Source organism: Tachysurus fulvidraco, chromosome 23 (genome assembly GCF_022655615.1).
Source record: "Tachysurus fulvidraco isolate hzauxx_2018 chromosome 23, HZAU_PFXX_2.0, whole genome shotgun sequence".
Taxonomy (NCBI): domain Eukaryota; kingdom Metazoa; phylum Chordata; class Actinopteri; order Siluriformes; family Bagridae; genus Tachysurus; species Tachysurus fulvidraco.
The window spans coordinates 5,627,586-5,653,290 of NC_062540.1; the positions used below are offsets into that span (position 1 = coordinate 5,627,586).

Here is a 25,705-nt window from a genome sequence, read left to right on the forward strand (position 1 = left end):
ATTTTCGATACAGGGCAGCCAGTTCATTTTATCTTCCCAGGCTGCTGGTCCTCAGGCTGTGTTGTCCCTCCGCAGAAATAGCTGAAAACATTAGCGTGGTTACACTGCATTCATAAGGCATAAATCCATCACCAAGCAGAGGGTGCCAGAGTGTGATGAATGCACAAAAATGTGAGGCCTTTAAAGTTTGTGCAAATTATGAGGAAAGTTCACTGTCTGCGTAGGAAGTGGGGTACAAGAGATCTTTGTGTCACCTATATTGAAAGCTATTGGCTCAGACTGTCCCAGCATGCATTTCATCCTGTTGTGAATGCAACGTTTGTCTGGACGTGTAGGTCGAATGCCTTCTATCAGCCGGCCCCCTCTGCCATGGGACGCCAAGCAGTTTTGTTTGGCCATTGCTAACTTTGAGCTTCAGCAATTGGGACATATTTCCAAGATGAGAAGTTGCACCATTTTTGTGATAGTGAAAGGACACCTTAATTGCTCCTCATGGCAGGAGTTGTTGAATGGGCAGGTTTGCAGAAACTTTGCTTGTTTGTAATTAAAAACAGAGGGTGTAATGGTTTATACTTTCTTCATCTAAACATAATTGCCAGATATGTATCCAGGTTCCAGTCAAACAGAAACAATACTATTTTGGGAGAAGAAAGGCATTGTTTGAGTAGACATAATGGCATGCAATGGATGCTGTATTAATCCGGGAACGAAATTGTGCTGGTTTCTGATTTCTAGAGAATTGTTTACGATTGATTGTTCTTAGAAAGTTTACTCTGACAAATCATGGCCTCAGTTGCAGGGAATTACAGCAAATTTGTCCATACGGTCAGTTTTTGGACAATTTAATGGTTGAAGGTACAAGAGCTTAATCCTTTTTGACCTCTGTGGAGCCGCATTCTTTGCCATGTTCCTTTACTGGAAGAAGCGGGGGGCTTACGAGCTGGAGACGCTTCCGCCATCAGTATCTGGCGCAGAACGCTACTCCTGGTCCTCTTCCCTGGATGTCATTCATGATCTATATGGTAAGGCCAAATTCCATTATTCTTAAAAACCTCTCTAGTAGGGTTAGAATATACTGTGTACCGGGTGTCATTGGTCTGAATTTACAAGCATGTCATAACACGGAAAGATTTTATTCTGACTTTCATTGTGCTGTTTATTGAAAGTCATTTCCATTTGATGATTGTCTTAAGTTCTATTTTTATTTAAGGTAGGCTATAAACTATAGATTTTTATTTTTTTTGGCCTTGAGCTTCAAACGTCAAATTCTTTAGAAACCTATGCAGCTTAATATCTAATGGACTTGCACAGACTAACTCCACATTTTAAAAATGTGTGTAAAATAAACACTCGATTATTTTTGAAACATTTGCAAATGAATACACAACCTTCTGCGTCTCTAGTTGCTGAGTTGCAGATATTAGTCCTGAGGCAGCTCAGTGACCATTTTCAAAAAGGTATCGCCACATATCACTGACAACAGAAAGCTTTTTTAAGTTATTTGATCTAATAGTATACATGTTTATTCGTAAGGATTAGAGCAAAGGACTACTGTCAGAGTTAGTGTCTAAGCCATGATCTCATTGTGTCTTTTTAGGTATTGTGCACTCTGAATGTGTGTTTGGTGCCCAGTGACTTCCTGTTTATGGTGTATTCTTGCCTTGCACCTAGACTCCTTTATGCCACATAAAGTGCTTTTGACTGAATACTTTGCAGTGCAAGAATCTTATAGGACTTGTGCTCTGGTAGCCTCTTAGTCTCTGTTTAGTTGAGAGATGCTACTTGAGCAAGATAGCCATCATGTACAGTGGTCCCATGTTTTCAGCAGTGGACCTTCTCTGTGTTTTGTTAATCAGTTTGTAGTGCTGTAGAATAGACTGAACCATGGACTTGAGCAACCTAACTGCTTGTGGGCATCATTACAACTTGCAACAAACTCAGGGTTATGTTTAAGAAGTAATAGGTGTCTCCCTTCTAGGTGACTAATAGAAGAATGTCTTCTATTCTCTTTTAGTTCAGGTTACTGCTGCTCAGTTCTCTCTCTCTCTCTCTCTCTCTCTCTCTCTCTCTCTCTCTCTCTCCCTCTCTCTCCCTCTCTCTCCCTCTCTCTCTCTCTCTCTCTCTCTCTCTCCCTCTCTCTCTCCCTTCCTTCCTTCCTTCCAGGCAACTTAAAGTCTTCATTTCTAGACTTTTCTTAGTGCAGGTGTTTGTATTTGCTTACTTTATTTTTCTTAATTTAAAAAATCTGTCTAATCAGACTTTTAAAACCTTGCTCATCCTTTCACACCATGGGATATTAATCACTAGTGATCAGTTGTTTGGATGTAAAGGCGTTCATGCTACATGATCGCTCACAGACGTGGCTCACAGATGTGGCTTACAGATGTGGCTTACACACTACCCAGACTTTGGTGAACATACTGAGCATGCTGGATCCCCGAACAATGGAATAGAAACAAGGAAAAATATAAATGAGAAAATGTGGAGGATGTATTGGTTGGGGAGTTGTGGGTAGCACAGATTCTGTTCTACCAAGAAAACTGAAGTTGTAATGCTAAAAAGTAGATATAATTATATTGTGTGCGGTCAAGAATATGATATGATGTTTGTTATTTTTGTAATACTTAACACTTTGCTTCTAGAGGGCATTATCTGGCATACCCAGAGTTATTGTTTTTTGCCCTCCTCCACAAATGAATGATCAAGTGGATTCAGGGATCTGCTGCACATTAGACCAGATGAATTAGATTTTCTCATCGGCTATTTCTTTTGTCACTGTACTTGCAACCGGTTTCAGAGACTTTCACACTACACAGTTTACTTCATAGGAGTAATTGCACCGTGTGCACTGGGATTAAATGAAGTTGGTGGCAGAGCGCAGGATTTCTTGCTGATTGGTCCATGTGTTCATTGTTAAATTGAGATGGTTAGAAGATGTTATGAATTGAGTGCTTAAAATCCTCCCTTTGCAGAGAATCGCCTTGTTTCATAGTACAGTGTTGCTTGCAGCATGTCCTTGCTTGGCCACTTAAACTTCACGTAATTTGTTCTTGAGAGCACAGACTGTTGCTCAGAACTGTGAGGAAGAAGTCACTCATTTTCAAGTCTCTTATTACTCTCACTTATTATTATTATTATTTTTATTATTATTATTATTATTATTATTATTATTATTATTATTATTGGATCCTTCATTAAGACATTTAACTCAGCTGCTCAAAAGCATTATATTCTATGAATAAAGTTGTTAGTACTAAACGAGCAAATGTAAATATTGAGTTTAAGTAATGTAAATGTAAATATGTGAGTATCTGTATTTTAACCCTGCCTTCAGTACATACGATAGGTACATATTGTGCTAGAGTTTATCCAGAGTTCTCTATGGAAACTTTTTAAGCAGCAACAGTGTCTGGTTGGCTCATGTGCTCTCATTATGCTTTACCAGCAGTCTGAGCTTGAGACCTGGAGATGAGAGGCTTTCTGCTGTCTTTGTTTATATATGTTTTTTTGTTTCCCACTTCCGTGGGTGCATCTGTGTTTAGAAGAAGCGTAATGGTGTGAATCATTCTACAGGCTGCGCTAACATCAAGCACAACTTCACTTAAGCCTCAGTGCCACTGCAGGCGGCTACAGCTGGGATCTTTTTGAACTGAACAAAGAGACACTATGCTAGACGCCGGTTTTTGCTGACGGTGCCGGGGGAGCGTCTCATTTGGATTTTCCTTCCATTGCCTGAAATGACTTCATATGAATTCTTTTAAGCACCTTAACCGGCTGGTTTTAAGCTTAAGCTTTTTTTAAAAATAAATTAATAATAATAATAATCATCATCATCCAGCCAGACAATATACATATAAATAGCACCTCACTTCTTGCTATTTGTTAGCTGACTGACATGGAACTATTTCTGAAGTATTTAGAAAGTGATTTTTAATGTGATTGTGATTTTAAATTGTTTAAAGGTCACATACGGCTCACAAACCAGTTCATTTATGTGATATCGTTTACACTACAATGCATTTGTCCAACTGAATTAGTGTCTCAGCTTTTGTCATGGTAGCTGAAGGACAGCTTTTGTTTCATGTTGTCTGTTTTGTAGGAGACTTCCCACATAACCTGCCCTTAGTCTTCACTTTGTACAGCTTTCAGCTAGCAGGCAGTTGGAACAGGCGACAGGATTCAGAGTGGTGAAGAAATCAAATTAAATAATAATAATAATTTCAGCAGTAGACTGGCGAAAAGTGGAGGCAGCCTTAACCACATACCGCATGTAGAAAAAAACGATTATATAAGCTGGCTGAAAGAAAACTAGCTTTCTCCTAAAACTGAAATGGGGGGCTATTTTTAGGGATAAAAAAATGCTAGCCTTATTTTGAATGTTGATAGTGTTTTCTTCCACCAAATCAATCAGAAAGTATAAAATAAAAAATACACAACAGGGTTTTAAATGTTCCAATTTTTAAAGAAATAACAGCAGTGAGATGCAGTCTCTGAGACATGGCAAAATGATTGGGATTCATGAATACTTTGTTTTGTTTGTATTCTTTAAATAAATGGGCTTTAATCGACAGGCGCCCTGTTGCCTCTGTTCACTTTCTTCTATACAGAGGTATAAATAGAAGATTGCAGACGTGTAACATTCATTTGTAATCCATCAACATCGTGTTGAAAGCTTTTCAGTTTTTAACCATGTGGACAAAGGTATTAAAGGACACTTTTAATATTGATTATCCCATTTCAAAACCATAGGTATTTATATTGAGTTGTTTTCCCTTAGTAGTTATAACAGCCTCTACTATTCTAAAAAGGCTTTCTGCTGGATTAAACAATACCTGTGGGGACTTGTTCTCATTCAGCTCCTAGGGCACAAGGGCTTGTGTTGGGCATGGCTGTCGGGCAAGAAGACCTGGGGTGAACTTGGCGTTCCAGTTCATCCCAAAGATATTGACTGGTGTTGAGGTCAGGACACCACCATTGTTAAGCCATGTCTAAGCCTCGTCATGGCATTGTGTTGTTTGGACAGGTTTGGGTTAGGCCCCATAATTTAGTCAAAAGAAATGTTAATACTACAGCATTAGATTAATTGTAGACAATTGACATTGTGGCATCAGTTTGGTGAAGACCTCCATATGGGTGTTTCACATACCTTTGGCAATATGATGTTTTTGACCAATGCAATCAAGGAAATGAATATCAGACAATTTACTAATCACTAGCCTGAGCATCCGGGATAAGTCAGTGAGGTAACGCACCATGATGCTTAAACTATAGTGCATTTGTCCCAGTATTCCAATATTCCGGTTTGTTAGGAAGTTGGGGTCAGAGCGCAGGGTCAACCATGATACAGCACCCGTCGAGCACAGACTTGAGAAGGGTCTTTCTCAAGGGGCCAACTGTGGCAGTATTGTAGTACTGGGGCTTTAACCCCAAACTTCTCGTCAGTAGCTCAGAACCTTAAACGTTGAGCCACCACTTGGTAAGTTATAGCGTTTGCCCATTAATCAAGCATTTCTGAATCATTCGATCTGCGACACTACATATAATCAGGTTCATAAATATTTGGGAGTTATACAATCAGTATGAGCTCATACGGCAGACTTTCAGCTTCAGGTTAATGTGAATGACTTTCAAATCAGTACATTGTATGCATTACAGTAATTTTTATATGCTGCCTCTGTTTAAGTCTAGCATAAACTTACTATATAACTCTCCCACTTCTCACCCAGGCACTTGTGGACAGAAAGTAAAAATGCTAGCCAGACTTGACTAATAAATTAGGTGATGCGAGGACAGAACACCATAGCTCAGCTGTAGACTAATGATGTGCTACATTACAAAAATTTGTTAGAGTTTATCAATCATATACATGTTTGTTTTAATAGTCTTTATTAATGGATTTCACTAATGCACCTTATGTTATTCTTTTAGCTGCCACTTTCTAGCCTAGTTTGTTTTCAGGCAGCCAAAACATGGAAAACTTTAAAACATTGGCAGTGAGATAACAACTAATGAATTGATGACCTGTGCTTGGAAGATGGTGTGATCGAGTAAAAAGAAAAAAAAAAAAAAAGGAAGGAGGTGGTTGAGTATACTGCCCCCCGGCTCAGTGCACTTCTGAAGAGCTGGATTTGTGGTGCGGTCAGGAACCTGAAATCTTTTGGCCATGAACCCCACCAGCCTGTGTTGCTGCAAACAAGGTCAATGCTTACTAGAAAAAATGGCATCAGATACTTTGTGGCTGTTTAGTGGCTTTTGGCTCAGTTACTGACGTAGAATGTCAATGGTGCCATCTAGGAGTTGAAACAAAGAAAGAAATAGCTTTTTTTGGCTGGTAAAATCTTTTAATTGTTATGCTTGTTGTTTACTGGTTTATGTCTCTATCCAAGATTTAATTTTTTTTTTTTTTAGAATAGTCTATTTCAAGAATGAGTTATTGATTGTTTAGGGTTTATATGGAAGTATCACCGTGATCGACAGATGAGCTAATTCGATTTTGGAATAAATCCCGGCAAAAGTCTCCAGGCAAAAGTCTCCAGGCAAAAGCAAGGTCAGATGTCTAAAATACTAAACCTGTGGGTGGCAAAAACATTCCTATTAATGCTGCCAGCTACTTTTATTTGTCTTTTTTGCTTTTATCTTATATTAAGTTTCAAATAGGAGATGGCGTGTTTGGACAGGTAGAACCACATCCACAGAGGGTTTGAGTGAAAATTGTCATCCTCACACTTATTACACTAAAGGCCACCATCTAGAAAACTCAGAGCTGCATCTGGGGCCAGTGAGGGTATTGGCGGTTTGGATTGGTCTCGTAAAAACCTAGTCTTCCTTTTCTAGAAATGAAGCTCTACGGGTGTTTCCAATTTCTTTAATGTCAGATTTATTGGGGTTTATGGGTAATAGGCTTGTGCTTGGCGTTGTTAATTTATTGACAAGTTTATTGTTTTGGGCCAAGTGGAGTAAGTGTTGAATTATTATATTGTACAGGGCCGGGATCGAAAACAATGATTAAAGCAAATATTATATGCAAAGTGATTTGGCAGATGTGGCCAACAAATAAAACTTCTTTCAGATGCCTTTTGTTAAACTAGTCTCGGCTAGTCAGCCACTGATTGGACTTTTTTTCTTTTTTTCTTTTGGTTTGGGTGTGACTACTTTTATAAAAAGAAAGAGCCCTGGCTTTTGCCGCTACAATGTTGTACCTCATTGCCATCATATGTGTGCATGTGGCTGCGGTTGCTTGTGGCACGGTTTTATTTGTTTTCTTTGGGCTTAACAGCAGTGCTGAAGTCAGGAATTCCTGTCTAAGAGGGAGGGCAAGAGAGCAAAAGAGATGGAAATTGCTGACTTAGACTGTTGCTACTCTTCACACCTAGTCATTACCATCCACTGACTCATGCTAAAACAAAAATTGCTGCTTATCTAAGAAGTCTCTTGCCCGTACCGGTTTCCTGACTCAACTGTCTTGGTGCACATAAACCTCCACAGAATCTCCGCCTTCAATTTGGACTTTTGGAAAGCTGTCATTTATGTTGCTAAATGTAGTGTTGGATTTAACAAATTTACCAGTTAATCCAAAATGCTTTGTTCACTCCAACCGGCTGCTGTTGCGTCATGCTTTCGAGACCCTTGCTTTGTTTAGTCACAGGTCCAAATTAGGTTTGCAAGCAGAGTTTCTGGAAAACAGCACATCTACATGTAAAAAGCAGCAGATTTGGAGCGTATGCAGGATACTCGAGTCGTGAGGACACCATCTCAGGACAAAGGCTCATTTACTCAGTCACACCAACCAGCAATTTAGGTGGAATTTTGGGAGGCTGGAGAGAAAACTGTGAGGGGGGGGACCTACACAGATACAGGAAGAACATGTCAAACTTCACAATGACCACAACCCCAGATGTAGATTTATGTGTGTAATTAAGACACAGATTTGTGTCTGACTTTTTTACCAGACCGACCTTATCTTTCCCAAAGATTACCCACAGATCGGTTGCTGCTACATAAAGTATAAGTGCTCAGCTCCAACAGCTTGAAGCATTTGTTTTCACACCAGAGAGCATAGCAAGTATATATTTGTAATAGTGTTACACATCCTGTGTATATATAGTGTAATAGTGTCGCATAAGTTGACACTGTTCTTAAATCCACTGCTCAGAAAACAGAAATTGATATAATTTAGTATGAATAGAATTTCTGATATTAGTTTGAAGTAAATTGCGAAGGTTTTAAACTCTGAATTGCTTGATACAAAAGAAGAAGCTGCACATGGAGCATCAAGGGTTTGGGGCCTTGCACCAGGGCCCAACAGTGGCAGATTTGTGGTGTTTGGGCTTGAACTCTGACCTTCCAATCAGCAACCCAGAGTACACGTGTATAAATATACCCTTTTATAATGGGTCATGTGACTGTGCTCAGAAGTAACCAATCAGAGGCAAAGTAATTATCATACATCTCCTGTCAATGAAGCAAGCCTGATTAATGCCAACCGATATCGTCCCTTTCCATATTACTGCTAAAAGCAAGGTCTGCAAACAGCTTACAAAGCATGAACAGTCAAAATATACCAAGATGGCTGGAGAAGAATTTCCAAAACAATAGATGTACCATAGAACACTGTGAAGGTGGAGAAAATGAGACAAGTGTTAGAGAGGCAGCCAATATTAATGAAGCTGAAGGAATAGCTGGCAAACACTGATGACATCCTGCATGTGAGCATCTGCATCCGGCACGAAAAATCTCTAAATCTTTCAAAAAACCAAACATTCAAATTCACCAAGATTTTACCAGAAGATGGACACAATCACAAACCATGTGGCAAAACATGTTCTGTGGTCAGGTGAACCTACAGTGGAACTTTTTGGCATGAATCTGAGAAGCATGTTTGGCATAATAACTAGACCCCTTGTCTCCCAATGTGCGCCATATCCACGGTGAAGCATGGTGAATAATCATAGCTATTTTCTGTAGACTCTCATAATAGGATCGATCTTGAGCAGGTTTACAAAAAGAAGTGTGGACCAAAACAACCAAATCAAGATGTGATAAGCTGGTGGAATGAGTTGCTGTATTATAAGTAAAAGGTGCTTCATCCATCGTCTTGTCATGTAAATGAACTGTTGTGAGAATATAAACACACCAGGGATAAATTCCTCCACGCTCGAGCGTGTTTTTTATGTTCACTGCACGGCACTAAGGTGTATAAACATGCCAGGTTTAGATTCAATTGGACTGATACAGAAATAAAATTGAATTGAATTGAAACGGTTTATTGTTAGATGCTGGATGGCCGTATTGTTTTAGACTTCCTGTTTTTGTGTCATTCCTGTTTTCCCTCTTTAATGTTCCTTTAATCCTTCCTCCTCTACCGTTGACCTTTTTCACTCTGCAATCCATACTTGGGCCTTTATTTCATCTATAATGACCTGTTTCTTTTTTAATCTGATAATCAAATGTCATTGCTTTCTCCTTGTTTCCCTCCAATGCTATTCTTGGCATGTGTTTTTGTGTGTGTGCACGCGTGCATGCTACTCTGATTTAATGCTGGCTGAACTAAAGACATCGCTTTCTGTCTTGTTCCAGATGAGAAGGCTGCACAGGAGGAGGAGTGTGTGGAGTGTCAGCATCCAGACTGCACTGAGCGCCGTCGGGCCTCCAAGGTAAGAGCTGGACAGGACACACATTCTTTACACAGCTCTGTGGAGGGTCCTGGCTGAATTATTACCACATATATACACACACACACACGCATACACACTCGCACGCAGACAGCCAGTCTCTCACACTCTGACTTTTGCCATCTATGTGTGTGTGTGTGGCGAGTCATGGCTTTATTACTAATAAACATGGACAGTATTTTTCATGAGGTTAGCCTCTGCGTGCGTGCGTGTTGTCTTTCAGTCTCTCTCGCTCTCACTTGCTCTCTCACCCCCTCTTCCTTTGTTGCCATCAGATGAGAAAGTACAGAGAAAAGCAGGCCGGACAAAAATAAAGCCTTCACGTAGACCCTAAGGTTCTGAAATGTTGTGCTTTTTAGATTTGAATGATTTATTAACCTTTGAGCAGTAGCACTACACCATGTGGTGTTATTTTTTTTGCATAAACCATGGACAGTAAGGGCCTTTTTACACCTGGTCACTTCATGTGTTTTCTCTGATCCGATAGCTATCTGATATTAAAACTGTTCCGTTTACATTAGGCCACATAAATGCGTCTTGGCAAATCAGATATCAATCCGATCTTTCTACTCCCGCCCAATATGTAAATATATTTGTAGCTTGAACAACCACATGCATTTACACCTGTCCAGTTTCATCTGAAATGCGTCCCAGACCACCTCCTGAAATGGTTTGAACTATCGGATTTATATCCGTCTCGAAAACGTTTCGGAGGGCATTTAGACCTGGTCTTTTTACGATCGGATAGATATCGGATCACAGAAAACGCATGAAGTGACCAGGTGTAAAAAGCCCCTAAGGAGTCACAAGGAGTCGGATAAGCGGTAGAAGATGAGTGAGTGAGTGAGAGAGAGTGAGTGAATCACAAGGAGGTAATATGACGTACCAACTTGGATATTTTCGACGACTTATCACTTCTTTATGTCCCCACGGTCGGGTTTCATTCCTCACATACCGTAGCAACAGCCAACACTTACAGTTTGAATTTATTAATGAACAGCACATCATGATTTCTGACTGTTTATAGTAGTATGTAATGTAGTGGAATGTTCACAAGACAAGAAGTTAGTTCCTGTTTGCACTTGTGTTTATAACACCTCTGAAAGGGCATTCACTCACCACCATCTCTCTTATTTCTCCCTTGTGATGTTACTAAGGTTATAAAGAATAGAGGAATGAAGGAATGAGTCCATACAATTTCTTGAAAATTCCGGTTCACTACAAACACCTTGAGTCATTTCAGTGTGCTCTTACTGAGCTATGTAATTGTGGAAAGTGTGTATTCATCACTAGGTATTGTTATTCACCTGGTAGTCCATTAGTCATGTCCAAATCACAGCAGAACTGATACTTTGCCTCATTTGACATTTGCTTTTGATTGGTTTAACGCTGCACATATTTAAACAAAGCAAAAACATACAAAATGTATATGTTTAAATGTACTAAAATTTCTTTATTCGTTAGTCAGAAGTCTAGCAGTGGAAACAGGAAACCAACCGTAACCATGTGCACATAGATAGCAGTGTTATAGATTTGATACGCTTGTGTGTTGCAGTTATGTAGTTCACATTGAATCAGTGAATCAAAGTCATCCGTTTGCAGACAAAACTGCGAATAGAGCAGGAAAATTTTCTGAGATCAGAAGTGGTTCAAATAGAGCTGTTTCTTTTCTTCGGCCAATGTCACTTGAAATTATAAGTGCATAAGTATTCACTTCTTTTGACTCCACATTTTGGGTTATATTTATACAATATATCTAACATTTCATGCTCGCAAAAAAAAGGATTATTAAACCAAAAAAGCAAACATTCTCTGCTTGCATAAGTGTTCCTTTCGCTTAGGTTAACATTCTTTGGTTGTTTGGGATATGTCTATCAGTGTTGCCTGATATTTTTGCAAACTCTCCTGGCAAAACAGCTCAGTTTTTAACACATCAGTCAGTATCATAATAGCATGACGTATTTTTTAATAGCAAGAGTACAGACACGTGCAGCAGTCAGACTTAAAATATAATGTGACTGGTAAATAAAAAAGATTAATGTGCATCACTTAAAACGATGGAGCTTAAAGGTTTAAAGTGTTGGACTACTGATCGGAAGGTCCGTCTGGATAAGGGTACCTGCCAAATGCTGTAAATGTAAACGCTTACAGTCAAGCGCACAGTTTTCCAAAAGCAGTCTAATGGAACTTCCATGTTTGCTGTTCCAACTCTTGGCCACTAGGGGGAGATATTCATGCAAGTTCACACGTGTGTGTTACATAGCGTGCCCATGTGTGAGATACTCATGGTTACTTCATTTGGCTTGAAGCTATGACTGTCCTGAGCCTTTGCCTAACAATGCAGGAATAATAATTATTAACCTTCTACGACCTGGTGTCCACCTACGTGGACATCACTGCATCTAAAATGCAAGGCCAAACCAAAGCTCGGGTCTTAGGAGATTAAAAAAGACACAAAATGGCAAGAACATGAAGCAACCACAGCCGTTATGACTGACGCATACACACAGTGGTTTTGTGCACTGAATCACTGGCTTTGGTTTAGCCACCGCTGCAGTCCGAGGCTCTGGTATTACTGCGTCCACAGATGTTGCTTCAGACCTGTAGACTGGGGATATGAAGCAGGTTAAATTTAGCATCAGGAACAGGCTACAGTTTTGGTGCGGAAAATGACGTTCCAAAACACACTGTTCCAAAATCACACACGTTATCACACTATACTGTGCATGATGAGGAAAAAACAAAATAAATGCTGTAGCTACACAGAGCTTCTCTCCACTTAGTTGTGAGAAAATGATATCAATGTTCTATAACCAAACCTCTAATCGTAGATCGGGCTCCAATTCAAGTCACAGGTTTGTATTTATACACTAGATCTAGTAAGTTATTGTTTCCAAAGCAACAGAAAATTCATATCTACATATTTAAAGGCTAATATCCTAGATTAAGCTTTTTGCCATGGAAGCCTTGGCACGAAAGGGAAGGAAGTGTTTTATGGTTTTTCAGAAACATGACTGCATTTTTTTCCCCTCTTATTTACTTTGAAAGGGAAAAGTGAGGCAGATGAAAAGACAATAACAGGAGCTAACATTTGTAGATGTTCCAAAATATGAAATGTAACTCTAAATGGATAAAAAGTATACTGCTTAACAAAAGTCATAAGTATGTCATTTTGTTGCCATCTCTGGTGTATAACACTTTGGGCCAAGATAAATGGTAAACTTCAGGTTAGGCTGCAGCATTCCACCATCATTGAATATTTTCCTGTAACCACATACTATGTGTTTTTTTTTTTTGTTTTTTTTTCTCCATTTCAGTCCAGATTCATTTGCACTTACATTTTTATTTGTCTCTCCTCTATAAAGTTTTACGTCTGTAAATGGAAGAGATGTATTTCCAGAATTTACAAAGAATAAGAAAATTATATATATAGTATACAGTTATACCAGTTTGAGCATGCTCACAGAATCACTTCCTCCCAACACCTGACAAGACCAGACAGCATCACAAGGGTGTGGGTGTGTATGCATGTTGCTATGACGAGCCACCAAACAGCTACCTGCGTGCGTGCGTGCGTGTCCGTGTGTGTGTGTGTGTGTGTGCGTGCGTGTGTGTGAAAGTTTGACACACAAGTGTCTTGTTTTCTTTTATAATTTCACTCTGTCACTATTTGCCACTTACCTGCTTATTTGCTTACGCCGTCCTTCCCTTTAACACACGATGACCCGAGACTTTTCCTTGTTACAGGAAATGTCTTTAGTGATTTCTTGGAAGTCACCTGTGTGTCTTTCATCATCCCTATCAGTTTCTCACAAGCGCTATGTTGCGTAGGTGGATTGGTGGGCATGTAGCTTCAACCATCCGTTCACCCACACTGACTTACATTCACTGGCTTTCAGAGGTCTTGCAGGTTAGTATAGGGGCTGCAACAGACCTTGTTAATTAACACGAGCGTTAATTCATGACCGACAAAGTATGACAAACCTAAACAAAGATCATTTTCCATACATACTTGTGTGTCTGTTAAGTAATATTGCTGGATGGCATTTGTAATGATTATTCCAGATTCGCAGGAGGTGAACAATCCGATGACTGTGTGTGACCTAATGATTATCATCACACCAAAGACACATTTTTCCTAGGAAGCATGGAAACCGACAAAAGTATTTGAAAATACGTTTGTATATTTGAATATACATAAAAAAAAAAGAGCTGATTTAACAGAGCATCTAAGCTCTATATTCTTGTAGCTAAATACCACATTTATATTTGGGATAATACACAAAAACATGCTTTTTTTTTAATGATAGTTATAAATGATGCCTGCTGTCCTAAAGCCACAAATGTTGGTCTTCTGTCAAGAGCTTCAGTTCCGTTTCCTATTTACAGAGCGATAAAGTTCTGTACAGAACGATAGTGATTTCAGTGACTGCCGGATGGCTGTCGGTCGATTTTTAGAAATTGAGGATCATGTGAGATTTTCACACACAGCAGAACACACAGAAATGTGTGTAAAACAAAAAGAAAAAAGGACCATCCAGTGATTTTCAAATGGACAGCAAAGCTAAGGAAATGCATTTCACTGCTCTTTCCAACCATGGTGAGCAGAAAAGCATCTCAGGCTGCACAAGATGTCAGCAAAGCGCTTGTGCTTGCTCTGTGGCTTTGTCAGGGTTTGAATTTGAATCTCCTAACAGTGCTATAGTCAACGGAGGAAAATTAGCAGAGCTGTGTGAGTGGGATAGTTCTCCTTTTTTGTTCAATTAAAACTGGCTAATCATGGAGCTCATTCAAGCATTAGAGAGTAGATAGCACTTTTTCTGAATGAGTTCACTTTTCCTGGGTCATAGAATGAGCATCGGTTTAGAAAGGTGCAGTAGCTTCATGTGCCTCAGAGGATGCAGTGCTACCCCATCAATGTTCCTGATTTCTAACAGTCATGTCATGGGTCATGAGAAGATATTAGCAAATGACTAGATGGGAGGGAAATGGGTTAAACAAAATACCAGACTGACAGCTGGAAGAAGAATATGATGCTGTTATTTCTATTTTTCCATTTCTACCTGACCAGTAGGTGCTGGGCTTTGGTCCTAGTTGGAGATCATGTTCCTTCTGCTTGTAGTGCCATAACCAGAACATAGTGACGCCATCTTAATTAGACATGTCAGAGGTTCACAAGTGAAAATAAGTGAACTAGAGGCAAGGTGATTGGCTGGAGAAGATTGGGACTATGATGTCATGGATTGGCCGTCAGAGAGAGATGGTCCTACTGCTGCCAAGGCCGGAACTGTGGCTCTATGAATTTTTGACTGAGAGGTTGAATTGGACATCAGGCTCACAGCCTAAAATTAGCTAATGCTTTTCCAGTCTTGGAAAAAAAAGCAAATGCTTGATTCTTGCAGGAATGTTAGCACATCAATCATCTTTACACAACAGTCAGTTCTACTAACTGGCTTTTGTGTTAGTTTGATGAGATTTTGGTGTTCAGTTGGAGGGCAAAGGGGTTTAGTGAGAGGGCAGAATTGTGAGGATAGTGGCTTTTGATAATTATGATAAAATACAACTTGATCATATTTACATATGAATTATCAAAGCTGATAGGACAGCAACATGGCTGTTTTTGAGTAGGTAAACTTTTGCTTTCGTCAAAACCTAAACTTTCCCTTCATACCTCATTCCCACATTTTTCCACAGAATTATCATTTGTACGTGGCGCTAAGGGCAGGATATTATAATGACCGAGTCATCAGTGCTGAATCTCTGTGGTTTCAGATAACACTAACAATGTGTCCATGCATGATTGATTTTCTTCGGGACTTAATAGAAGTGGGGGTGGTGATTCGTGAGTCCATCACTCTGCCAAATATTGTTTCACTGGAAGCCAGATTAGTCATCTAAAATTGCGATTGTTTTGACTTTGTCGTTCTTTCTTTGTATGTTCTTGTAGCTTCAGTAATAGTTTTTGTAGTATCAAATTTGGGGGAAAATGTTGAAAAGGTAGCAGATGGTCAATCACGCAGAAACTGTACGAAATACCTCATTTGAGTATAGTTAAGTGAGCCGTTTATCTTCTCAGTCGTATGCTGAAGATAGACATGTGTTTAATCTCTCCTGTCACTCGATTGATGTCTTCACAAGATACACAAGTGTTACACGTCACATACAGTTAAAACAAAGACACAGCCTCCAGAGAACAAAGTTAGTTTATTTATTTATTTGTTTGTTAATTTATTTATTTGTTTGCAGCCAACTATAGACATGGATATCTTAGTGGAAACTGTTACAAATAGCATCAGTTCATATTTTATACATGTTGTTTCATGTTGTATTTCATTTATGAGCCTGAAGTGTGGGAAGTAACTCATCCCGGAATTGCCTGTTAAGGTGAAGCATTATTTACTGTTTATTGTATGTGAAAGCTGCTTATTTTCTGTGCTTTTTTTCTGAAAGCATAAAAAAAACCAAGAATATATTTATATTCTTCCTCCTATAAATAATAATAGTTTTCCGAAATGATCTTATCTTGTGAAGATACGATTTGTTTGGCTGACCTGATGACAATCGACGTCGAGCTACGAGCTACGTGAGGTCTGGACTGCGGTTTATCACAGGATTCAGTGCATCGTATTTCTCTATATTGCAAGTATTCTCACTTTATCAGTGTAGATGACTCAAAATACAAAACCATGCATACTAGACTATTTTTTTCTATTATCGTGTCAAAGTAAGCTACAGTTACGGAAAATAATTACTCACCGTAGTTTCAGGTCTCCTTTTCCTCCGGCACTTCCTTAGCAGATCAAACATTGGAAAGAAGTTCTCGCTTTCATTATCAGTGTCCTCCACATCAGTTTCATTGTTGCATACAGTGTAAACACTTCTTTGTCGAACACAATGAGGGCATATTTTCTTCTTGGTTTGGATTTGGGCAGATCCCGACATCCAAACCATCCAAGTATAACCTTTCAAGCTGCTGCTCATGTTGCATCACAGGGCAATGTAACATAATCTGAAGTTACATCCGCCCTCTTCTGCATTCATCAACTTCCAGACATCAACAGTTAGCTGTGTTGCCGTAATAGTTGAGGGACAGGGAGTATTCCGTCCATCTCGCCAATCCTGAATGGCCAGATATCAGTTGTTTCTTAGAATGCTGGCTGAAGAAGGCTGTGACATTCCTAGGAGTCACAGTGAACGCTTTGGTGTTGTACCACACAAGAGCCAATACAACAACCTTTATTTTTATTTTTACAAGTTGAATTGATTGTGTATGTCCATTTAGCTGTGACACATAACTGTCCATGGGGCACATTTGGCTTGGGGTTTAGCACTTTTGCCTAACGCCTCCTCCTTGTGTGGATTTCTCCCCAGGCCTTAGAGGTTTCCTTCAGGTTTTCTTCTCCAATCTATGAATTCTCTGTATTGTGTGAATGGGTGTGTGTGTGTGTGTGTGTGTGTGTGTGTGTGTAAGTCTGTGCACAATTGTGCCCTGTGCTTGACTGGCATCTTGTCCAGGGTGTACCCTTCATTGTGCACCAAGTCTCTTGTGATAGCCCCCAGGTTTCCAGTGACCTATTGGGATTAGAGGTGTAGAGAATGGATGGGTGGATGGACATAACTCTTTTAAGAAGTGCTTGAATGGTTAAGTCAGTATGTGAGGAAATCACACTTTATCTAGCAAGAGTTTAGGCATCATTAGGCAGGCTTGGCAGGAAGAAACAGTGGCAAGGTTAGAAAGTAACCAAAATAATGACATCCTTTTGTGACCGATGGAGGGGTCACTAATGGTAGCTCAGAAATGATTCTTTGACACGTCCAGATAAGGCTTTCTCAGCTACACATTTAATTGTTCTCCAACAGGTGAAATAAGCACCGTTCTTAGAATTGTACCCTCAATGCATTAAACGAAGTGAATGTCCTTCAGCCATTAGGTAATGGTGGGGTGGCATGGGCAGTGTAGTTACTCCCAAACCTTTCCTTTCCTTTTGTTCAGTGTGATTCGGTTTTGTTGAGGTTGGGAGCTTAATGCCAAGATCAGAATGAAAAGTTTCTTTGCTCCTGCAATTATTTATGCAGTGACTGCCTAATTGTTAAAAACGTGGGCCTCTGAGGATCATCGATTTGTTCTGTCCGAAGTGCATTGCCCCAATCCATGTAGACCACCTCTTTTGTTAGTTTTCTTATGTAGGAAACTAATTGTGATCAACTTAAGCAAGGATAAACTTGGATTACTTAAAATGATAAAGGGGATGAGTGTCTATAAAGGGGATAGACTCTGATCGTCGCCTCCATAACTTTTGAGTTTCTAAACCAGGGTTTGCTTCTGCTATTTATACCCTAATAAATACATGTGTATGGGTTTGGACATGCTCGAGAAAATGCAGAATGGAGGGGTCATGTAATCCACTCGAGCAGACTGGCTCCTGGCATTAGCTAGTAAATACTGTAGCAATGAGGAGTAGAGATGAAGGTTCCAAGATGTGTTCCTGGAACAGATCCATCCTCCAGAGTCTATTCCAGTCTTGCACATTGGGTAGTTGGTCCTGTCAATCATTCGGGCACGTTTAACATAAACATGCAAGTTCTGATTTATAGTTTTTATAGTTTCCACATTTTGTGTTGTAATGAATACTGGTAAAAGAAAGGTCCATCCATGTTGTATTTCATAATTACCATGAGAGGTTGGTGGACGTGAGTCATGTTAATGAGAAATGTGTTTTAGAATTGTGGAGACGGTGAAAGTTGGACTCTGATCACTGACTAAGTCTCTGCCAACAAGCTGTGAGACGACGAGCATCATGGCGTTGGCTGTGGTATTAGTCTGAACGATGAAGCTTTGGAAGCTGAGTGTACAGATGAGAAGGTGAGAGAGCTGGACAGACTGAAGGGCTAAACACCACCCTTTTTAAGTAGATGTGAAGTGAGAACTGTTATCCAAAGTGAAAACAGACCATGTCAAAAAATGCTTTTTCTTTTAGAAGCTGGATTTATTCTTTATGTTCCATATTGTGTTTATTCACGGTTGTTCCGACAATTAACCACAAGACCTGATTCTACTTTTACTTATTGTTCACTTTATTTTTGAACAACGTTTTTCTCACCAATTGAGAAGCTCGCGATCTTCTAGCACAGATCAGCTTCTGATTGGGGAGGATACTGGCTTCCTCCATGACACTTGACACCAGCCATCTGTATCATACCAGCATACGCTCATGCGAACATAGCCAGCGAGACACGCTAGGAAAGCACATTTTGCCCTCTTCCGCATACAGGAGCTCACAGACATCCAAGATTGTTTAGAGAGAGAGAGGCAGAGAGAGAGAGAGAGCTTTGAAATATTCCAATAAGAGAGAATTGTTTGCTTTTTTTTCTCTCGTGTGTGTTTTTTTTTTCTTTTTTTTTTTTTTTTTTTTCCCAGCCCTACAGCATCTTCTCTTCAAACGTCTTTATTTATCTACTGGTGCCAACGGAAGCATGACCCATTCCCTCCACTACTTCCCCCTCCCTCTTTGTGTCACACAGTTGCACTAGTGATATTAATCTGTGCTGAGAAACTTCCAGAAACATCAAGGAGGGGGGCCAAACCTGAAACAAACATGGTTTTCTCCCTTTTCTTTTGCCTAAGCCTCGCCCCTCACCAATCAGATAAGCTTCCATATCACTATGTGAAAGTGAGTGCAGTCGGCTTTTCTGTTTAATCACACACAGACTCTCAGACCGGGCGACCGGACATTGTACACCAGCTCAGAGGAGCGAGCAGTCATTTTTACATATGCACACACACAGGATGACATGCGATCCGCAGAGCTCAGGGGGAGCAGGAGCACACGTGTTTGTCTGTCTGCCGCAGGTGAGTAGCTGCAGAAGAACCCGGGGCCTCTCCGGGCTTCTGTGAAAATCTCTGGGGGTTTTATTTATGTTTTTATCATATAGTGCAGAGCAGACTTATGATGGAAAAAATGGCATCTGGTTGAAGTGTATAAGCTAATATAAGTATTGAGACATGTCTGACAGATACAACCTGAAACAGCTTCTGGCAAATTTCTTAGTAATGTCACAGACCGTGATGTGTAAGCAGAGCAGTTTCAACATGTCAAACCAAATAGGGCAGATGAGCAGGTCTGGGCTGGAGGTGGATTTGTAAGACTTGAAACAGCACTTCTCCTTCTGTCTTTCTGTCTCGTTAGAAAAACAAAAAAGTTGCCAGTTTTGTTTTTCTTTTTTTTTTCGGAATTAAAATGAGCATTTTAAGAGCTCATTTTTAAGATCTCATGCCCTGTTTCATGCCTGCGCTTTTCTCCAGCATCTGCATATTTTACATCTGCTTCCTATATCAACTTCCCAGGATCCTTTGCACTCACCAACGTAAATGCCCCCACTTACTTTTCCAAACAAATTGGCCTTGGTTCCTGACTATTAATAACCTGTTTTTTGTTTGTTTGTTTGTTTGTTTAAAGAGAGAGCTAAAAATTCAAAAGTGCAATGGAATTTTGGACATTTCCAAAAGATGGCAAAGTTAACTGTCATTTCCCTGAAAAGTTTGTTGTGTATTTTTGTTTTCTCTTTCTTTCCTGATCTACTTTTTCCCCCATCTTTCTCTTGGCTTTATATTTCACTTTCTCCCTCCCTCTTTCTCAACTCCATTCCTCCCCTTGAGCTATGGATAGCAGTGTTGCGTCACAGTGGGCTGTAGGAGCCCGAGTCTGTGCGCTCAGCTCTCATATAGTTTGATTGCCTTCGAGCTGAGCTGAGCTGAGCTGTGCTGAGAGAGTACGAACCGCAGGTGAGTCTCCTTTCATGATCGTTTTTTTCCACCTTTTTTCTGTGGACACAACATGAAAAGCTTGTGCTTTTAAATGGACACGTCCGGGTCGTATTTAATGGCTTGTTTACTGGCATGACAGGCAACTGGACTGCAGTTTCAGGGGATGTGACTCGTTGTAAAACGGAGCGTCACGATGTTTAGATTTTTTGGCTCCGTGCGTGAGCATGCTTCTGTTTGTTTAGAAGAAGTTTGACAGGGTGTAAACTCAACCTGGTCAAGCAAACACTTAGAGTCTATATCCATCTCCTATATCCACCTTCCACTTTCTTTTATGGTTTCACTCTGCCCTGGACGGGGTAACAGGTAGTTGTGAGAAATCTACAGACTCCGTTCTTTCAGATGGGTGTGTGGTTTTTCCAGATAAATGTTTGCACTACATGTTGAAACACACACTTGTTGAATGCTTGCTGGGAAACCAGACTGCAGTCATCTGCCACCAATGACGACGTACGATGAGTGTTTAAAAGTGAGCGTTCACTCCTCAAGTTTCCAGGGTGTCCACGCTCACCACAGGGAACAATTTACTCCAATACTGCTGTCTGATTCTTTTACCTTCAGCTTCCGTGTTATCACAGACAAGGAATTGTGAGTGTGGATTAGCATCATGTAAACCCATTCACACCTAGGGATAGTTTATAGAAAGGTCGGTCCCCGAGAACCCAAGCGTAGGATCGAACCTGCAGTGCTGCGCCATGAGCCGTCTTCATCGTGTGAACCGCTAAAACCAAAAAACTTCTTAAGAAATGAACAGAATAAACAAATACAGCTTCAAACAAATTCTAACTATTTACACGTTTTGTATTTTAAGACTTCGGTTGAGACTCTAGACGGACTGGCACTGGGGTTTTACTTGCATGCGTCCGAGTGAGACGCCAGATAAGAAGCCTGCGAGGCAAACTGAGATCGATGTGCAGTCCCACATGATCCATTTATTTATTCTTCCGTCAGGTTTACAGTGGTTCAAAGAATACTAGATTGATTATATTTTGTACCAACAAAATTTGTTAGAAAATATAAAACAATAACTGTGAGCAGGATTGAAAAGCTGTCCGGTTGAGAACCGGAATAAACTGGAGGTCCTGGGGGTTGAGTTAGTATTTAACTGAATGGGAATAAACAACAACCAAAACAACAAAAAACCTTCTAGATTAGGCCACTCATTTTGTTTGTTTTTGTTTTTAAATCTTGCTATTAAGGACTGTCCAGCACAACTGCATTTGAATTTAACTTTACAGTATATTTGAGTTTTTGCCATACAACTAACTCTAACTAATCTCATCCATTTATATTTTTGGAAATGCTTCCTGGTTCAGTGTTTGTGTTACACCAAACCTGTCAGAATTTGCCCTGAGGTGATGAGACCGTGTCATAGCTGTGACTAATCCACCTCATGATTAAAGCTTTTCTAAAGAGAAAAGGAATCCCATTCACTAAATGATTCCCGATATAGTTACGTGTTTCACCCACAACACCCCACCCCACCTTCCAACAATGTTGTAACTTGTAGTAGTTTTGGATTTCTGTATTTTAGGACTCGAGTCAGTTTTCTCACCAGTCGGAAGCAGTGGCTTTTTAGCAGAGCATGTAATTCTGGGAAAACCCAGCAGCATCCCTCAGAGGTGTGTCATCATCTCATTCAGGAACTCTCAGCTTTGTGGTGTATCGCACTCCAAAAATCCTGAGGTCGGAAATAATGTTCGAGTTTTAAGTAAAGATCTCAGGTTGTTGTGTATCTTTTGGTAAACGGTTCAGATTTGAACAGGGTTTTTAAGTTAAGAAGGGTGCATCACAACTAATCATTGTATTGTTAATATTACATTTTAATATTTCACATGCTCTTTAAACCCACACGTGTTTTGTAGCCACCTTATTTAAAAGCCAATAACTCGGTCAGTTTTTTGTTGTTTTTTTTAATGTGGATCAGCTCATTATCATGTTAACATGCGCTTTCATGTCCCCACTGAACATCCTCCAAACCACATGGACCTACAGCTTGCTTCAGAAGACCTGACATTAAAGGGCTTTCTTTTTTTTTAGGCCCACTTAACGAGTGAATGCAAAACAAATTGTGGGGAAGAAAGTTAATCAAAGACATGAACCTCCTGCCATGCTGCCACTTGGCCCATAGGATTTGTAAACTTGATTAAATCCTTCTCTGGTTTACTTGAAGATAAATGCAGTTAAATGCAGCTTCTCTGGTTTACTTGAAGATGCAGTTAAATCTTTCATGAGATTAGGTCAGGATCAGAAGGCATGTCGTCCAGAGTCGGATTTTCGTTACTATTTTTATTCCGATGCTCGTCTTTTCTGTGCATTAACACGATTTCACGTGTGAATCTAACAGACATGATTTCTATTCTATTCTAGTGGGATGTATTAAAAATGACTCGGATAAGGATATAAATGATTGGTGGAGTCTAAATGAAACGTCTAAAAGTGAGTTTTTTTTTTTTTTTTTTTTTACTGCCACCGTAAAGGGAAAAAAGACAACAAACTTGTCTTCAGTTCAGTGTTGTGCCCTAAACAAAGTGACTAACTGTGTGTGTGTGTGTGTGTGTGGTTGGGTTAATTTATCATTTTTATATTTGTTTGTGGAGATTTCTTGTGAAAGCATGATGAATCAGTTGTTTTGTGAGCTGATATGATTCTAGGATTAAGTGTGTGTGAGAGAGACAGTGTGAGAGAGGCAGTGAGAGAGACCATATGACTGTCCGTCTAGTCTGCATCACTCACTAGTCACAGATGCTGACGTTTGCTCCTGTGAATCATTCATAGCCGTGCTGGAAGCCGCCTCTGTCTCTGTGTACGTCTGTCCCACACACTGCGCTCACACATTTTCGATTTAAGTCGTCCCTGCTTATTATCCGGAGGAGTTTAAAAGACAATTAAATCTGTGCCAGAGATCGGTCTTATGTTTTTTAAACGAAAATGAGAACCAGTATCCTGTCTTTGTAGTTGGTGAGACATTTTGCTTCCTTTTCTTTTAAATTTGTTTATTTTTGTAGTATTTATTTGTGTGTGTGTGTTGCTGGGGTAATAACATCATCCATGTAGTGCATTTGGACCAATGAACTGGAATCACAATACTGTGCACAAGATATAGAGATTGATATCTTTTTTCGCTATTATTTCAAATGATTGATTTTATTTTTTTTTTTAGGTTTCAGAATGTTTTTACAATTATTTTCCCATTTAATATTTTTTATTTATTATATTATTTGTAGAAACACGTTGTACGTTATAACACGTTGTACGTTATTTATTATTATAAATAGGATTCGTTGTTATTTTTCAGATTTTTTTATTTTTTTTTAATAACCTTCACTTTTCCCACCCAACACTTTTGTTTGTTTGATTTAAGTCATTTTAGGAATCAGGATAAACAAATTTTGTCATATCTCCCACTCCTAGGTACAAAGTCATCATATTTCTCATCTGCCTTCGACATTTTTCATTTGCTTTACAACATGCTTCGAAACGTTCTACCTTCTTGACGGTGTTGAACTTCAGAGTTATTTTCTGAAAAGGAAACAATTTTATATATTCAAAATTATACAGTATATAAAATGTGCAATATGCGTTTTAATTCGTTTATATGTACATTCAGCATTTTCGAACATGTACGAAACACGTTATCCCTTTTTAGCATCTATAAATTGTCGAAGAACGATCCTTCATCATTTTCAGGTCATGGACCATGCTTTAGAGAGTTAGTAAAACAATAAGGATTAGTGTCATTCCCTCCCTCCCTTTTTTTTTTTTTTTTTTTTTTAGCCTCCAAAGAATCAAAGTTCCTGTTTAGTCGGTGTGCGGATGCCTCTGCCATGTCGGCTACGTTTCCAATCAGTTCTTCTTGCCTAAATATGGAATCTGCTGAATCTGTTGGATCCAAAACCTAATCCCGATTTTGTTTGTGTAATAAGAACTAGATTGTAACAGCAGATTTGCTCCCATCTGAAGCTGAGAAGGGATCCACGAATGTACATGTGCATTATTAGTAGGCAACAGAGATGGAAATCGTGAGCATTAGCCAACACTGATAGCCATCTGTTATTGTTTGCTTTAAAAACTACTGAGCTGTAAAATGCCCATCACAGATTTTTATATTAATGCGCTCATTCTTATGTTATTGTTTCTATAGTAACAGCTCATCCACATTTCGAAGAAAGCATGTATTATTGACATGTTGACGATTTCTGGTCAGCTCTTTGTAACAGCCAGTAAGATTTGGAGATCTACAGATCATCAATGAACATGCTGGATACACAGTGATTCACATCCAGAAGATGGAGTAGGGGGTTATGTAATAATATGTGCTTAACAGGGTGTAAGGATGAGCTTTCAGCCTGCATTTGATCTGGCGAGTAGGCCAGCGCTTTCATCTGCCTCCTCTTAAATAAATCAGCTCTGTAAAACCTGTCCACTTAAATCAGAAGTACAGCATTCTCTCTCTCTGCTCCAATCCAACAGCAGTGCAGCAAAGGCTACACCGAGCCCAAAGCACATGTTATGGTGGCAGTTGTTATTTCGACATGCATGTCATGTAATCGGAGACCCCAGACCTGGCCAAACACAGTCCATATGTCTGTGCATTTGTGTGTCTTCTGGACTCATTTTCTGAATTTGGGCATATCGGCCTCAGCCACGTGGCTCCAGAGCTATCAGGGACGTCCCAGCGGAGGACTGATATGTGTTTGCAGCTGTCTCAGCCTTGTCCCTCTTATACACACAATTCCAGGCAGCGATAAGACGAAGCGCAGCACACATACTTGGAGATGGAGATGCTTAGCCTCTGTCAGAATGGACCTCCTGTGCACAGTTAGCTGGTGATCGTGTTCTGGCATAGTGGTGTACTGTATATGGTGTATACCTTTAAACAAACGAGAAACATGTTCTACCATTGTAAAGCCTGATTACACCAAAAATTGAAACAGAAATGTGGGGGGTGGGGTGGGGGGGTGGATCAGCATTTCAAATCCCTGTTCCTGTCTTCTGCTTTTGGGTTTAATTAGTTTTTTCTTTCTTTCTTTTTTAATTGTTAGCCTCAACCTATTACCCGTCCTCCTATCCTTAGTTCCTTCTCTCAAAATGACCTGGGGTCTCATTTATAAAGCGTGCGTACACACAAAACGGGGCTGGAAATGTGCGTACGCTAGTTTTCGCGCAAAGGTTTTCGATTTAAGTCGTCCCTGCTTATTATAGATGTTGT

The 25,705-nt window shown here is 39.8% G+C and overlaps 1 protein-coding gene across 8 annotated transcripts in view; it reads left to right on the plus strand.

Moving 5' to 3' along the window:
• plekhg5b (pleckstrin homology domain containing, family G (with RhoGef domain) member 5b) overlaps positions 1-25,705 on the plus strand; it is a 61,479-nt gene that overhangs the window by 8,839 nt on the left and 26,935 nt on the right. For 4 of the 8 annotated variants that reach the window (XM_027144808.2, XM_027144811.2, XM_027144807.2 and 1 more), the window contains one exon: positions 9,577-9,653. In XM_027144808.2, the coding sequence (XP_027000609.2) occupies positions 9,577-9,653 (77 nt within the window). Of the gene's footprint in view, positions 1-9,576; positions 9,654-19,365; positions 19,522-20,310; positions 20,455-22,911; positions 22,933-23,321; positions 23,455-25,705 lie in introns of those variants that run through there. The other 4 variants (XM_027144812.2, XM_027144813.2, XM_047807444.1 and 1 more) reach the window with 4 other exon arrangements.